Below are 17334 nucleotides of genomic sequence, written 5' to 3'. Positions count from 1 at the left end.
TGGGCAAGGCCTGCAGAAAAAACTTTGTAAAGCTTGCCTACTGTAGAATGTGCATCTGGTTCGGAAAGGACTAGTCATCAATGTACCTGACAACTTTAACCACCCTGTGCTCCGACAAGGTACGCGACAGGTTTTTGTTTTGATGGGCTAAAAAAATGTCACTTAGTATAGGCACCAAAGATGAACCAATACAGACACCCTGCTTTTGAATGAATATTTCATCATTCCATGCTGCATACATCGAGTCAAAGTATCAACTAAGCATATATAAAAAGCCCTGAATGGATAAACCGGCCGAATATTGAAGTGCAACTACACCACACTCGTCTATGCACTCTTCTACGCATGCTTTTAGTTTCTTTTGAGACAATGAGTAGTACAAGTCCTTTATGCCAAAGGAGCAAGCTGATAAGCCTTTGTCAGAACTTTCTTTAAGGAAATCCACGATTTCTTCAGAGCTTTTAACCAAAAATGGGTTGTCAATATTTCTGTTCACTGGTGCTCAATATGCTTTCCAAGTCAGTTTACCAACACGCCCAACAAATGGCAATGCTGACATGTTACTGGTTCCAAGGGGCACAGGAGAGAACTTCCCAGTGCACTGCTATATTTATATGGTGCAAGCTGAGACAGTTTATTTCATTTTTATTTAGCTTAAAGAAAAATGAATGCCATGAGCGTGGTCACCAGCTGTGCTTTAAGTTGTCTCAACTCTATGAAAACAAAAATGCAAAGAAAGCTAAGTGATAAAATTGCACACGATTATAAATGCACTTCTGACTATAGAGCATGTCATCAATTTTTCTAAATAACAATGAATCCCATTATTGGATTAAAGAGGGGAGATATGAATGTGCATGCAAGTGCAGCCTATTGTGACCTGAGGTATATGTTCGGCTTTCCTTTCCTTGTGTCTCAGTGTCCACCCTGTATGCTCACCTCTGTCATTTTCTATTTTTGCTAAGATCTGCTCTTAAAAGGCCCCTGAAATGGTTCGGACAAATTTTGCAGACGTGTAGGGTACAGCTAAGGTTAATCATTCACACCACAATTTGCGTGAAGCGTCTCATATTAAGAGAGCTACAGACGACGATTACAAGTTATCCTTCATAGCCATGCATTTACTCCTCAACTCATTCGCCGAGTGATTGGGGCTAAGCTCCGCCTTCACTGGCTATGCGTCATGATGGCACGTCGTGTCGTCTACATCCGGATGTCTAGGAGCGAGCGAGCGAAGCCTCTGCAACCTCTCCACCAGCTGCTTGGCAGTTGACCCCAAGTGACAGCCATCAAAGCAGTGAGCGTTGCAACTATTCTGTCGCAGCACCGAACATGTCTGATATTCCAACAACCACAGGCGAGCTGAGCGTTTCGACGGATCGGTGGAGGCATAAACTCAAGCTGACAAAGCAACTTTAGTGTAGACGTACACGAGCGGCCTGATCAGCCTGCACAGTCCAGCCACTTGGTGGCACAGAGCTTAACCAGCCAAACAAAGAGCTAATATTGCTTTAACCAAGTGAAAAACATTTTAAACATTTACAAAAACAACGTGTTAACGATTACGTTCGTGCAAAAAATTTACACCAGCAGCAAAGAAGAATGCACTTCATTACTGCTATTGTGTTTCGTCAAGCTCTAGGCCACCAGGTTGCTGCACCATGCAAACCATTGCCGTTTGCGTCTCTGCTAATCCCGTAAAACGGCACAGTCAAACAGCCAAGCCCAGACCGCTTACGCTCGCGCTTACCCGAATACCGGACACATGAAACACTATTGTGGTAGTTAGTGATCCTCCGGCGTAAAGTGACGGCGGCAAACGTGCAACTCCTAGCGCTGATCGGGTAGCGACAGACCGATGCACTGCAGCCACTCCGCTCATCTGCTGCCTTGCAGAGGGACGCAATGTCGCAGCTTGACATATTACCAGTCGCTACGTTTGCGGCCCACAACATAACAAGGGCGAACCATGGTGCTTGCGAAAACAGATCGAGATCAAAACTGACCATGGAGCTTTCATCAACATGGAGCACGTAACACAAGCAGACTGCTTTCTTTGTGCCAGAAGTGCTTAAGTGTAGTGAGGAATTGTACTTGTGCATTCTATTTCCGTTACTTTCTTTTTATAGAAACAAATTAACTAACATTGCAACTATCATGAACAACATTTGTTCAGCATAAAGTTGGAAAAATTATCGATGACGCACCCTGGGCAGCCAATCGGATAGCTCGCCCTACCAGCGTCATTTGAGGAAATTTACGTCAAACGGTAAGGGGGGGCTGAAAATTCAGCCGAGCGGTGTGCTGTGATCGGCAGTGATGTACATTTTTACAACCTTATAATAAATTGCACGCTTTCTGTGGAGCACTTAGGTGCATCAATCAGAAGTACCAGAACAACTCAGTAGGTTTGTACAATATCGTCAAAATCGTTTCTGGGTCCCTTTAACACACACTGACTAGCTTACCAAGCTGTCTTATTAAAGAAGGGAAATACCAGAAGAACTCATATAACAGCACCAATTTTAAAATTAAATTTGGGAGCAAACTTCTTAGCTGTGACAGTGACCTCAAGACCAGTTGCCCTCATGTGGTCAGCCTACAGCAGCACATCCTACATGAATCTAAAAAATTGAGCTAGATCTGAAAGAAGCAAAGGATGAAGCACACCATATGACAGCTTATAAGCGAAGAGGGGAAGTAAACATGACATTGGGGCATGCTTTAGGTAAATGATTTTATGAAGAGCTACATGAAGAGCTTTTATGAAAAGCTACTGCAGCCCAATCGGGCTGCAGTATGTGAAAAGAAATGTTTTATCTGCCAGAAGATTTTCAGTATGCCTCATATGCTAGTGGACTGTTTCCAAGCATGATATATATATATATATATATTTTTTGTTCCTTCTGTACCTCATCAGAGGCCTTCCTCTTTCACACATTTTCTGTAGACCACTGTGATGCCATTAGTATGTATGTACCAATGGACACTAATACCACTTCAGGTCACATAGTCAACCTTTTGGTCTACAGCACCTTCATCCTTTATTTTCCGAACATATCAAATCTAAAACAACCTTCTTGACTATATTGCTGCCACTGTCTAGCCATATGTCCAGAATATTGTTACAGGCATGTTGGGAGTATAGAAAGACTGTATTTACAATACGTATACAAGATGAGTCAGAGTAGTTAAGATGGCTGACCACTAACAACATGCAGCAGCCAACGTTCTGCCGATCTTCCTCTCTCTCCTTTCATCCTTCCGTAACAGGACCCCCGGGTGCTGAAGCGCCGTTTCGGCACATGGTAGGCGAAGAATTCTGAGCGAAGCATGGCTTCAGCCGGAAAACAATCACGATGTCAACAGGCATTGGACTTTAGGATGGACCAAACTGTAACGGCGAAATCTCGTAATTGACGTCATTAACTTCACGTAGGACTTCACAAGGCCCTGTGTAGCGACAGAGAAGCTTCTGCGAGAGGCCGACCTAACGACATGGTGACCAAAGGAGCACCCAAGTTCTTGGGGTGAACTGAACATCGCGATGAGACCGGTCATAACACTCTTTTTGCATATGCTGCGAGGCTAATAAATGAGATCGGGCGACTTGACGTGCCATGCGAGCGCAATCGATGACTTCACGAGCGTACTGAATTACAACATGTGGCACAGAAGGGAGGATTTGTCTTGGCAGGTGACAGTAGACGGCTGGCGTAAGCTATCATGCACTTGGTACCATTCTGTTGTTGGGCGAGAAACGCGCCGATGCCATGGCTGCTTGCGTCAGTGTGGACTTCGGTCAGTGCAGATGGATCAAAGTAGGCAAGTATGGGAGGGGTGGTCAGAAAGCCGTTGGGAGCGGCGAACGTGTGAGCCTGTTCCGGGCCCCATGAGAACAGCATGTTCTTCTTTTGAAGATCTGTCAAAGGCTGAGCAACGTCGGCGAAGTTTTTGACGAAACGGCGAAAGTGAGAACACAGGCCGACGAAGCAGCACACGTCAGAAGCAGAACGTGGCACAGGGAAACTGCGTACGGTGTGAACTTTTTCTGGATTTGGTTGGACACCGGATGCATCAACGAGGTGTCCCAACACGGTAATTTGACAGCGCCCGAATTGACACTTCGTGGAGTTCAGTTGGAGACTGGCTTTTCGGAAGACCGCAAGAATGGCAACTAGTTGGGTAAGGTGGCTGCCGAACGTGGGAGAAAAAGCAATAACATCATCAAGGTAACAGAGACAGATTGTCCATTTGTAGCCTCGCAGAAGAGACTCCATCATACGTTCAACTGTCGCAGGAGCATTGCATAGGCCAAAGGGCATGACTTTGAACTGATATAAGCCATCCGGCGTGATGAAGGCAGTCTTCTCGCGGTCCATTTCATCGACTGAAATCTGCCAGTAGCCAGATCGAAGATTGATGGACGAGAAGTACTTAGCTCCGTGCAAGCAGTCTAAAGTGTCATCAATGCGTGGTAGTGGGTAGACATCTTTTCGCGTGATCTTGTTTAAGTGGCGATATTAGACGCAAAAACGCCAGGTACAGTCTTTCTTTTTCACAAGGACGACGGGCGAAGCCCACGGGCTGGCTGATGGCTCGATGACCCCTTTGTGGAGCATTCTGTCCACTTCTGATTGGATGACTCGACGTCCAGCATGCGATACACGATAGGGATGCCGACGAATAGGATTCGCGTCTCCAGTGTTTATATGGTTGTGAACAACAGATGTTTGGCCTAAAGGTCTGTCGCTGAAATCAAAGATGTTACTGTACGATTCAAGCAGGAGACGTATGTCTGTGGCCTGTGCATAGGTGAGGTCAGGTGCAATAATTTTCGCGAAGTCATCCGTTAAGGAATCAGAGCTGCGAGCTGTAATTGGTGCTGATAAACCACTCTCAGCATTCACACTCCCAATGTCAAATTTGGAACCACTAGAGACACTGGCCATGAACATGCTGGCCGGAATCACTTGAGGGCACAGTCTGAAATTCAGAAGTGGTAAAACGACGTCGTTATTAGTAACCGTGGCCACCGAATGCTGAACAGCAACATTCCGGTTCAAAAGCATGTCAATGATGGGGCGAAGCACATATTCACCGTCAGGAACCTGTGGCTGGGCGGTCAAAGTGACGCAAGTAACTGCTTCGGGTGACAGACACACGTTGTGAAGTGAGCACAAGTGCGATGGGGCAGTGCTCGGAGCATCGGTGAGTTGGGGCAGTTCTAACTGAAGAACGCCAATTGTGCAGGCGATGAGAGCAGAATGAGTGGGTAAAAAGTCCAATCCAAGGATAACGTCGTGAGGGCAGTTGAACGATCACAGCAAAGAGAACAGAAGTAGGGTGGCCGGCTATACTTAAACGTGTAGTACACATTTCAAGAACAACCAACACGCCGCCGTCGGCCACACGAAGCACTCGGGCAGCTGCTGGGGTGAGGACCTTTTTTAAACGTCTACGTAGGCTAGCACTCATCACAGATACGTGGGCTCCAGTGTCGACGAGTGCTTGGACAGGTGCGCCGTACATTTTAACATCATTTGCACTTCTCCTTGTGGGCACAGACAGAGGATTTGCTGCAGTAGTAGACAATGCAGCACCACCTCCGAGGGCTGCATTTCTTAGTTTTCTAAAAGGGTGCGGCCAAAAGACACGGGGGACGAAAGGCGACGTGGCTGCAGCGAACGGGAAGATGGGCGACGTGTTTGTGGTGAACGGGAATGGTGTCCACGCGGCAATGGTGAGCGACTGTACCACATGGTCCTAGCAGAGCTGTCAGCGCTGTTAGACTCAATGGTGGGCAAAACACTGCGGGCATTTCCATCAAAACGGCTCAGATTTGTCGGCGTGCAAGGTGTTGAGGGCCACGAGTTGCGGCAGTTATGGGCGACATGACCAATGCGGCGACAGGTGAAACATATCGGCTGGTTGTCCGCAGTTCTCCACAGAGTCAGGTTGCGATAATGCGGAGAGAAGCGTCGGGCTGGAGTGAAAATAGTAGAAGGGCGTTTGTTAGCTCTGGGATTGGCAACAGCACAGACAGAATGTAAACCAATGTTTTCATGTTCCTGGCAAACAATGGCTTGTACGCGGGGAACTGAAAATGTGGTTGCATCAGGGCTAAGCCAACAGAAAGCCACGGGCGCCATCGCATCCAGTTCACGTTGAACAATTCGCACTTAGTTTTCTGATGGCGATGCATGCTGCTGTGCGGGTTGATCTTGACATGTCGAGGTTGCGGCAGTATTGGGAAGTCTGGCGAAGGGTTGCAAGACACGGCTTTTGGCCTGCTTGAATTGTCAGCTCTTTAATGATAGCAACAACTGTTGAGCAGCTTTTGCACATGAACAGATTAAAGTCGTCAGCAATGCCCTTCAGCATGTGCCCAATCTTCTCAGCTTCTGTCATGTCGTGATCGGCTTTACGACAAAGTGCCAGCACTTCCTGGATGTACAAGACATAGGACTCCGTGGGGATTGGGCATGGGAGGCCAGTTCCTGCTTTGCAGCAATTTTACGGCCGGCTGGTTTGCCAAACAACTCTGTCAACTTCTCTTTGCATTGGTCCCAGCTGGTTAGCTCCTCTTCGTGGTTTTCGTACCACACCGTTGCGGTGCCTCTTAGGTAGAAGAACAGGTTAGCTTCATATAAGCGTAGGGTCCCATCTGTTGATTCCACTCATGTGTTTGTACATAGCCACCCACTCTTCAACGTTGGCGCCATCGGTCCCGCAGAAAGTTCTAGGATCCTTGGCACAACCACAACCGAAGGTGACAGCGACATAGCTACCCCAAAATATTTTGCAATAATTTCAATTTTCGGAACAAAATGTAATGAATGAAGCAGATTAAGAGGATAATTTACCCTTCTTAAGTTTGAAAGCTTGCTCTGAGGCATAAAACTTTTTGCATCTAAAAGAAAAGGTCCAATCTAAGTAACCAATTAGAAACAGATTTTGATTTAAGCACTCAAGTCTGTTATAACAGCGCTTCTTACCAGGTTATAGTTGTAAACTTGCAGCTTCAAATATGTAACCTTTTGATTTTCCATGTTTAGAATAAATCTCAAGGCCTAAATTAAAAATCTACTTCTAAATATTCTCACAATAGTGACTTTTATAAATTCAAAGTGGTTCAGTGGTGGCCTAACGAGAGCAGTTCTGCGCTATACATACCATGTTTGCATGAACACTTTTTTCTTTTCAAAATTTCTGGTCTCGGAACGCACCTCGCATTATATCCAGGTTTGTGACACAAATATAAGACTTTTTAATTTCATTTTTTTCTCCTCACAATGCTCTTATGTCTGCTGCCACTTCTCATGCAAGAGCAACAAGCTGAGAGTTGCAACTGGGCACTTTTCGTCACCTTTCTACCCTCGATTTAGAATGCCATTAGTGCCGCATCAATGTGGTTACTGCGTGTTAATTGCAACCTCAAACAAGACTATAGGCGCTGTTTTGCAGGCGTGTCAAGCGAGCTGTCTTAGAATTTGGGTGGTGCATCACTGCATCAACCATGAAAGGCTTTGCCATGTTCAATCGTCCTGCAGGCTTTTCCGAGTGCTGTTTATCTAATAACCTTGGTGGGCGTCACGGAGGATGACATCATTCTCGCCAACAGTGACAAAGACAGCAGCGCTCACTCTTTCACTTTAATTTACGATGGCAGCTTGCAGTAATGATGAATAAAGCCCTATGGGCATCTCCTTTTATGTATTGTTTTCTGTTTCATTGCGGCATTATTTAGCACTATAATAGTTATATATTTTTTGCTTTTCCGAGAGAGTGAAAGTCCCCCCTTGCGTTATATTCGTGGTCGTGTTATTAAAGCAAAGGTTTCTACGTCTCACTGACTCGTCTGTGAGCACCAAAAATGCACTGCAAGAAAGCCAACTTACACACCTGGGTAGAACACTACAGTTTACATTCGCAGTACTGCACCAGCTTCGACTTGCCGGTTAACGTGATAACCTGATAACGGTGTGAAGCAACGAGCTCAGCAAGAGTAGCCCATGCAGACAAAGTTCAGTGGAAGTGCAAGTTGCGTCTGCTAAGCATTACGTCATCCCTGTCGCGGTTAACTGAGCTTCCCTGCTTATCAGAAAGAGCAAGTATGTGTTAACACGAGCTCGTCTTAGGATCTGGAAAAAAAAACATCAAAGCCCCTTTCTTAAAGAGATGGTTGAACACCACGCTACCCCGACGAACTGTACATATCTGCATTGCATTACACACGCCATGCAATGCATTCCTGGCCGTCGCCAAAGGTAGGCCACGGGTGCAGCTCTTCTGCCGTACGCTAACGTAAACAAGAGCGCGATTGTGCACGTAAGGCCGGTCCCATGTATCAGCAACAACATGCAGAAACCATGTGGGAGACGCCTGTGCATTCAGGATGCCTACTGGTCTTGTGATCATCAGCATGTACATCATACCGAACATGTCTCGTTGCGACGCGGAAGCATTCCTGGCAGAAACGATGAAGACCTTAAAGCCACATAGTACGCTGATCCTCGTGTGCGGTGACTTCAACATTGATGTGACTATGCAACTTAATGAAATGCATCTTTTTTCAACTTCAACACTAAAAAATACAATCCTAAACAAGCACACATATGCATACCATCAAGTCGCTCAGGATTTCTTGGGTTCATTGCAGGGTCATTGGCTTTGAACTTTGATTCAGTTTGCATTGGGGGATAGCTTTGCATTCAACCATCTTTAAGAAAGGGGCTTTGACTTTTTTTTTCACATACAAATACAGTATATAGTTTAATGGGGGGGAAGGGGCAAGCTAATACATTAGTTTCATGAAGTAATTATGAAAAAGAAAAGTCATATTAACAAGCGTTTCGGGAGCTAGTTTTTTTTACATCATTAGACAAAGCAGCATGAAAAACAGCAGAGCTGTTGCTCATCGGTTTTGATGTCCCATTTTACCTGCTGTTCTGTGTAATGGAATTAAAATGGGTAGACATCTTTGTTCCCATCGATTGAAAATTAACTTTTTCACCCACAAACTACCTTGCCCCCCCCCAAAAAAAGAAAAAAATACAAGAAACATGCAAAGTTACATGCAAAGATTTAAAACAACTTGCAAGGTGCATACCAGTTTGCATGATGGAAGTTCATACAAGGCTTGTTACTGCACCATTATAATTACAAAACACTAACATATTGTAACCCTTGGAGGATGCAGCCGAAGTCCAAAGTGCCACATCAAGCCACATGACTAGTATCAAGTTCCCATGTGGACACAGCGACTCTAAAGTGATGTGTCTACTTATCAGCAACAACCAGCTCTTCACAGACTCACAGGTCAATCAAAGTCCTGACCGACAGTACTTAAAAGAGTAAAAAATACAAAGTGGAAGAAAATGAAGAAAAAGTAGAAACATCACAAGAACACACAACATGCACATAAGCTATGGGTTGAGGAAGCATACACACAAGGCAGCACACAGGTGAAAAAAGCTCACTGCAATAATGCCCAATATGAAGCATGGAGGGTTGGTGCAGCAGGGTAGGGAGTTGGGTACACCCATGTGCAGAAATGCGTGTCGTGATAGGAACAGCCCTACAGAAAGACAGCGTGGAGCACTTAGAAGCAAACCAGTATGCTGTAAACACGCACACATGCATGCACCCTACAGCAGGGTCTAGTGCAGAAACAGGTGCACATAGAGGAGCAAGGCTGACATGTGGAGACAAAATCATACATGCATACAAGAGGAGGCAATGAATTGACTGACAAAAATTGACTCATGCACATAGAGAACCTCAACACATGACTTCTGTAGTATTAGTTTTCATGTGACCAACTCTGCTCAGTGCTTTGTAAGCAGCATAAGCAGCATGTGAAGACCACATTTCAGAACACATAATACCCTGAATGAAGTGCTTTAACGAGCACGCCTTTTAGATAAACAATGCAAAGCTTAAGAATAATACAAGTTTAAGGCGCAACAGGCAGTGAGCAGTGGGCAGCATTCATTCTAGAATTAATGCTGTCACTGGTCACAAAAAGAGCCTTTTTTTCTCTTTATGCCCTGCCAACAAATAGTTTTCAAAGTTCATCAGTCTTGCTAATGCTCAACTCTTACACAGGCTGCGTTTCAATCATGACTATGTTTGCACATTTGGCACAAGTAATTCATAGGTCCAGCAGAAATAAAATATGCTGTTTAGCACTCTTGCACTAAAAACAATTCAGCAAGAGGAGTCAGTTATTCTGTAACCTGCCTGCATAGTCATCCATCGCTGCTTATACATTAGCTAGTCCATATTTTTCCCAGTAAGCAACAATCATATCTGCAATATAAGGGTTCTCAATGCAGTTGAGCTTTCTGCCTCGACTGAACTCCCTGTCATGAGAGCTTGGGCCATAGATTCAAGTGGTTTTTCATTACTACTGGACAAACCATTGAAGTGCCGATGCCAAATGTGATATCATACAAACGAGACCATGAAATATGATCACAGTGCACGACTGGAGCCAGTGATAAGCCAATGAGCAAATCTGATAAGCCATTTTTTTTTACTAGTCAGGATGAATCACAGGTACTGGCATATAATGTTGCTTAGAATATGAAGCATAACTGAATTCTACTTTACATTAAAGAGATCCTGGACCACCGCTCAGGCTTGGTGAAAAAACAGTCCGAAGATAGCATACGTTGCTGTGAACACCTCAGCCAAGTTTAGCAGTCGTGCACAGCATATGGAGCTCGCAAGTGGAGCGCAATGTCACCTTTCCCTCAAATGCTCTCTTTTCAACAGAAGCCTGCTCCTCACTCTTCTCTGGTCGCTTTGTTTCTTAATATAGCAGATTCCCATATGTGGCTGCTATAGGCCAATAGCTGACATCATTCAAGAAGGGTGTTTGGATCAGTGTGCTTCTTCCTACTGTTACTGTGTGTATATATTGACGCAGTTTAATGAACAGGCTGAAGTAAGCAAAAATCTCTTTTCGAATGTCAATAACAATTACACACTTCTGAAAGAAGCCACCTATTGTCTGCTTATGCTCGGCTGCAGCAACCCGTGTAGGAATTAAGCTTTGGCCACCACACTTATCAGTGTCGTAGCCATCGAGTCTCGCCAATTTCGACTACTTCCGAACACTGAACTAGTCTCGAACCACACGAAACTTAAAAGTCAGACCACATGCACACTTCCCAGCTCTCAATCACACCTGGACGCTACTGTTTAGATGCCTTGCCAGAGTTCACTTTGCACTGAGCTATTAATATCACTTCAATATGCAAAATTTGGATGTGGCTACTATTCATTGGTCAAGCTGGTGCAGGACAAGGCCGGTCCACACTATGTAGCATGGCCAGACTGGAGCATACGAGCGCAACCACGCACTCAAGCCCTGTCGTGGACAAAGCAAATGCTGTGCATACACACTACAGTTGCATGTAGCTGCGGTCTGCTATGTAGTGCAGATACTGCAGTCGCTGCAGTGCGCCGTGATGAGTCCACTGGCTGAGTGTACTGCAGCTCGCTGATGACAACTGCGTTTGGCTTACGTTTGGCACATCATAGGCACTAAAATCATAATTAGTGGCATCTATGTGGACATCTAAAATCAAATTTGAACTGCACATCACGGTAACGTTCAGAAGGCAGAGCATTGTGGGCACGCCCCGCTTCGCTGTAACCTTCACAGTGCAAGGCACTAAAGAAGGAACGGAAGCACAGCAAAGGCGGTGTTTGATTGCCAACAACTGCGCTTCTGCTAAACTCATTGAAGTATTTTTTGCGGCAAAGTATTTTTGAAATAGCCAATTTTAACTTCAAATGCATTTCTCCACTTCAATAGAAAGTCGTTTGGGGCCCCTTTAATTGATACTGCACTTTATATCATAGATACAAAATCTATTACGGCCCTTACTGCACTTGAAAGACATGGCTCAAACTTCATTTGGCACTAGACAGTCCAGAAGTAACCATCATCACAAAAGGCTAAGTTAACTAGTCCCATTAACCTTGCTTTGGCCTCAGTCTCTCAGCAACCACAGCCTCAATTGCAAACTCTTGCTTAATAAACCTGAAAATGACGTGCTCTAGCAGTTCTCACAGCCGATGTGATAGTGAAAATGGGGCTAACTAGACGCTAAACCGAATTAGCATTATCAAGAAAACGTGAAGCCATCTGACTTCACGATTTTTCAGCATTTTGCCTCAGAGAACCAAGGCATAAGGCTGAAATAAACTAATATTTCTGCATGGAAATTCAATAAATATTCAATATCTTTTGACATGGCTAGCAAGTTGCACACATACCTGGTAGCTGAGGAATTGCCTTTCCACTACACGATGGATCAGAAGCACTCAGACGAGAGAGCTGGAATATCAAAATACCATGACACAAATGAAAATTAAATGCAACCCAGTTTTCCCATTAGAGCACAATAGCAACTGTAAACCAGTGATTATCATGGTTTATAATCTTATAACCGTAATGCTAGAATTATGAAGACAGCATACCTTCTGAGAAAGCCCAGAGATTTCCTGAAAGGAACGCACAACCTCTGTCTGGTGTCTGTCCGACCACTGTAGGCTCAGTTTGACCGACCTCTTACACTGAGGCTCAGGCTTCACCTCAATACTGGAGAGACGTGCTGCAAAGCAGTACAGGCACCCACATTTACATGTTTTTTCTACAGCACACAAAACTTAAAGAAACATGCATAACACATTTTACAAGCACATAATTTTTTTAAATATGTGCCAAACAATACAGCATTTAAGGGGCCATGACACCAAATTTTTGAGCTTAAATTATGCATTGCATGTTAAACCGTACACGCCATACGCAGCGCCTATAGGGGCACCACTGAAAGCCACATAGCGGCGGCCGTTGGAATCGCAGGCAGGCCTCGTGCCGGAGACACCTGCTTCTACTGCAGGCATGACTGAAGTGCGCACATGCGATTTTCCGCTTGTGGCCATTCCAGATAGTTACTTCTGCGGTATCTGTCTGGGACAACACTGTCTCCTTACGCGCCAAGTGTTTGCTGCAGATGAGCATCAACAAGCTTGCCTACGAAGTGGAGCTCATTGCCAGTATGCTGCTTTCATTATAACGCCCCAGCTGTTAATTTCTTCATCTGTTGGCCCGTGAGTTAACATTCTTTATGCACACACTTGCTTCGTTTACATGTCGTGTATTTTTCTAGTAGGCTGAGGAAGCGCCATCGCGCCTGCGAATGTGAGAAGCCAGTGACGATAAAGCTTGCAAATCAGCACAATGAGCTTGAGAAAAAAAGGACATGTATGACTCGAGCAAAAATTAAGGATTGATTGTTTTTATGTTTGTGCCTCACCACTGTTTGCACAGCATGGATTTCACATGTGCCATCATTAAGCAAGCATAGCGTTCCGATGATTTCACAGGAGCACGCGAGTGAGATATTGGAAGACGCCATGACTGAAAATTTGCCTCCCTGGTCAGTCAAGAGCATATGGCTTTTATATTTTATGTTATTTTGTGAAAATGGTGTCACCAGCATTTTTAGTAGTATATCACCCTCACACCCAAATACAGAATTAAACCACATGCTGTATCCCCTGTTGTAGTGCGCCGAGTCTGAATAGCCAATGCGGCGTTCTTTAATTATAGTTAAAAAAGTATGTTGACAGAATAATAACAGTTTGAAAGTAAGTACAAAGCATGGCATTAAATAATCCTTGTAAACCACGCGTTATGTTGAAATCATTTTCAAAGCAGAGACAACTACAGTGAACCAACATGAACACATATTGACCCATTTCATGTAAAAGAAGAAAGAGAACAAGCACTCACTAGAACCACTAGCAAGAAAAGAAAAAATTACCGACGATTACGTTACTTCCTAATGCGAAGTTTGAGCGCAGCAAATAAGCTGTTTCACCTTTTCGATAGATTGAGGCAAAGAAATCGAGCAACACATGTATGCGCTATCACAGAAATTTTTTTTTATTTTTCACACGTATTCCTTTAACAAAGACTCCACTAACAGTTCTTGACAGTCATGAAGGAAGCTTTGTGGTCGGAGAAATAGACTGATATATGTTCGACTTGGTACACCAATGCTTGATTCTCAAAGACGAGATGTATACAAGTGCCTCGCGAGGTTGTCACAGCCGTGGGACGCGTTACGAGCGAGAGGAACGGGATGTTCTCCCGCATAAGTGTTAGGAAATTGCTGTTTGTCTTTATGTCAAGCCGCCACCGATCTGGCTCTCTGATTGCCACCGCACAGGGCGAACGGCAGCGGCAATTTCGGCTCGGGCGGTGCACATATACAGATCCGCCGCCACCGATCTGGCTCTCTGATTGCCACCGCACAGGGGTTGCATTGGAGGAGGAGCGAAGAAAGGAATTAAGTTCGAGCCGGCGCTTTGACAACCGGAGACTCGCAGGAAGAGGGGGGAGGGGGGCGGCGTGTACACCCAGCGGCAAACGATGGGGGCAGAAGCGCGCGCAGCAAGCGGACAACACGATAAAGGGAGGAGGGAAGAGATAGCAGCGACTGACTGATGCCGCTGACGCCGATAGTGAGTCAACCCCAGCTGCGGAGTTGGTTTCAGGGACAACGAATAACCGGCGCGTCGGCAACTGAAGAGCACCCTATCCGCCACACAAGAACAGGGGGGGGGGGGACCCTTTCCTCCTCTTTCTGCATGGCGGCGACGGTGTTCTATGCAGTCACGTTATCTTGACTCTCTAGCGGCGTCAGCGGCATCCAGCGGTATCAGTCGGTCGCTGCTAGCGCTGGGGGGATGAAAGGGGGGCGGAGCTGGTTACGAGGCCGACGACGACGACGACGCGAAACCCAGGAACGGACGCCAAAGAGCTGCGCTCTAAAAAGGAAACAGGAAGTTTCCAGAATTGACAACGCATGACACAGCTGGGGTAAAGTGAATATGCATTAGTTGCAGACATCAGGGCTTCGAAGTTCAGGGGTTTCCCACAACCACGAAGTGATATTATGAGGCATTCAAAACGAGGTTGAATGCCCTGTCAAAAGGCTTTAATGCTCACAGATGCCAGGCTGTACACTCAACACGCAGATAGCTCAGGCGAGCGTACACGGAACGTTATACGCCGCAGGTCGCATTTCAGTGCCATCGATAGGTAAAGGAGCAGCCGATTCCGTGCAATGTATGGGTGATTGCATTACATTTTTTTGAAGGTGCTGTCACCTGCTTTTTAACATGGAGCCCTATGTTCAAAGCGTCTAAACACTATGTGCACTAAGCATGAGGTAACGGGATAGAATCTCAGCCACGGCTGCCGCATTTCGATGGGGGCGAAATGCGAAAACACCTGTGTACTTAGATTTAGGTGCACGTTAATCTAGAACCTCAGGTGGTCCAAATTTCTGAAGTCCCCCACTATGGCGTACTCATAATTAGATCGTGGTTTTGGCATTTAAAACACCATAATCTGTTCATCTAATCTAAGTTTAAGCTCACTAAAGGCGCAGCGACATCAAACAAAACATAAAACGCAGTGATCACTCTAAAAATGCAGTAAAAACAAAGCGCGATTGCTTGTATTCACCGTCGAACCACTGCAATCTACCACCACCATCGCTCTTGCTCGTGAAGCAGCACCGGAAACTAAGTGTGTGCCTGACGAGTTTTCATATGTGTTCAAGCGCCCGACTATGCAACAGTTGCTTGAAGACATCGCTGAAGGCTGACAGAAGCATTAAATTACGATCAACAATGCAAACATGACCGCACGCGCATAGGCGCTAACAGGAACAGTGCTCGCCCGATCCCGCCTACGCTTTGCAGCCTTGGCGCCCGTCAGCGATGTCGGCGTTTTACGCATGGCATACACACTCCACAGCTGGCAAAATTTGTGCTCATTCAGTACGATAGAGAATTTGTATCTGAATGTACATCGCAGTAGAGTTGTACAGCAGTACTGCAACACTGATGGGTGACCTGGAATGCATGAATCTCCTGCCCAAGGCTGCAATACAGGCAGACGAAAATAATATGCTGGCACTAGTGTTGGGATTTCACAAATACGTCGAGCAGCCGGACTGGAAATCCACTGAGGCTACGAAACAGCTTGTACAAGCAGTTTGTGCGCTTTGGCAGACAATTTTCATGAACAATGAGTGTCATCAAATCTACAATTAATAAGAACTTCTCAATTTTTTGCTATCACAATTATGGTACATGTTTATATTTGAAACATCAAGACAATCTTATTTGAAGATGTCACTTTGATTCTCCTGAAGTGCTTCTGTTTCAAAATATTCATAATTGAACTTGACACTCAGCCTGCTAATTTCACATTGAGAGGTGTGGATCTCAACACAACATCAAGCCTTGAAAGAAAATCAATGTGAGGGAAAGGTAAAAAGTCAGTCATTACTTAATTTCGGCGGCCAATAGCAGAAGTGCAGCTGTTATCAGCTCTGTCCAGGTTGCAAACAATATGCCATACACAGTAAGCTAAATCACAATCTGGCCTTGATTTGCAGAGATCCCTGGCCCTGAATGAAAAATTAGGTCAATCAGTCAAACTTGATGAATATGTGAGAACCAAAGCGCTCCAGGATAATCAAATCAAGTGAAGTTGTCTTCAAATAAGATTGTCTTAAATTTTCACATACATGGACATACCACAATCGCAGTAGCAAGGAAATGAGAAAGTTTTTGTTAATTATGTGTTTGGTGACTAATTTGCTTCAAAGGTTGTGTCCGCCAAGGTTGTGTCCGCCAAGGCGTACAAACGGCCTGTGCAAGCAGATTTTGTGTAGCTAGCATAATGTGTTTATTAAAATGACTTAACTTTGATGACCCTGTAAAAATCAAATGATAAGATGGGAATGATTGGCTCGCAAACATGCAGACTCGCACAAAGCAAAGACCACTACAGAAGTAAACACTAAGAAGAAGCTTTAGCTCAGCCCCTATGCCACTACCGCCTATGCAAACAGATGTAAAATGCAGAAATGCTTCTCTGAGATAACCCCTGGACCGATTTTATTAAAATTTGCTGCATTTGAGATGAAAAGCTAAATTTTCGTGACTGTTCACATCGGAATTTTGATTTACGGCCCGATTTTTTTTTTCAAGAATTGCCAAAAATTGGTAAGTACAATTTCAAAATAATTTATATGTTACGTAAATTTGTTACACTGTTTACAAAGGTTTTGCAAAAGTCCTACTTGAGTCATGTATAATACAGCAAATTTCTCCACTTTAAGTACTATTAGATACAATTTACAGAAGTGCAATATTTTTTCACTGCCAAGTTAGAGTTGTAAACCTGATAGTTCAGTTTTCTGAAAATTTGTGATTTTGAACAATTTT

General features: G+C 44.7%; 1 protein-coding gene across 1 annotated transcript in view; it reads right to left on the bottom strand.

Annotated features, from left to right (window-relative positions):
* The window catches only part of LOC142562055 (uncharacterized), a 79405-nt gene that overhangs the window by 54964 nt on the left and 7107 nt on the right, over positions 1-17334 (bottom strand). Inside the window, exons 3-4 of the mRNA XM_075673493.1 lie at positions 12499-12632; positions 12295-12355 (exon numbers count right to left, since the gene is read on the bottom strand). Coding sequence (XP_075529608.1) covers positions 12295-12355; positions 12499-12632 — 195 coding nt within the window. The remainder of the gene's footprint in view (positions 1-12294; positions 12356-12498; positions 12633-17334) is intronic.

This window comes from Dermacentor variabilis, chromosome 1 (genome assembly GCF_050947875.1).
Source record: "Dermacentor variabilis isolate Ectoservices chromosome 1, ASM5094787v1, whole genome shotgun sequence".
Lineage (NCBI taxonomy): Eukaryota > Metazoa > Arthropoda > Arachnida > Ixodida > Ixodidae > Dermacentor > Dermacentor variabilis.
The sequence above is the reverse complement of the archived record's forward strand: the minus strand, read 5'-3'. Positions and strand labels throughout refer to the sequence as shown.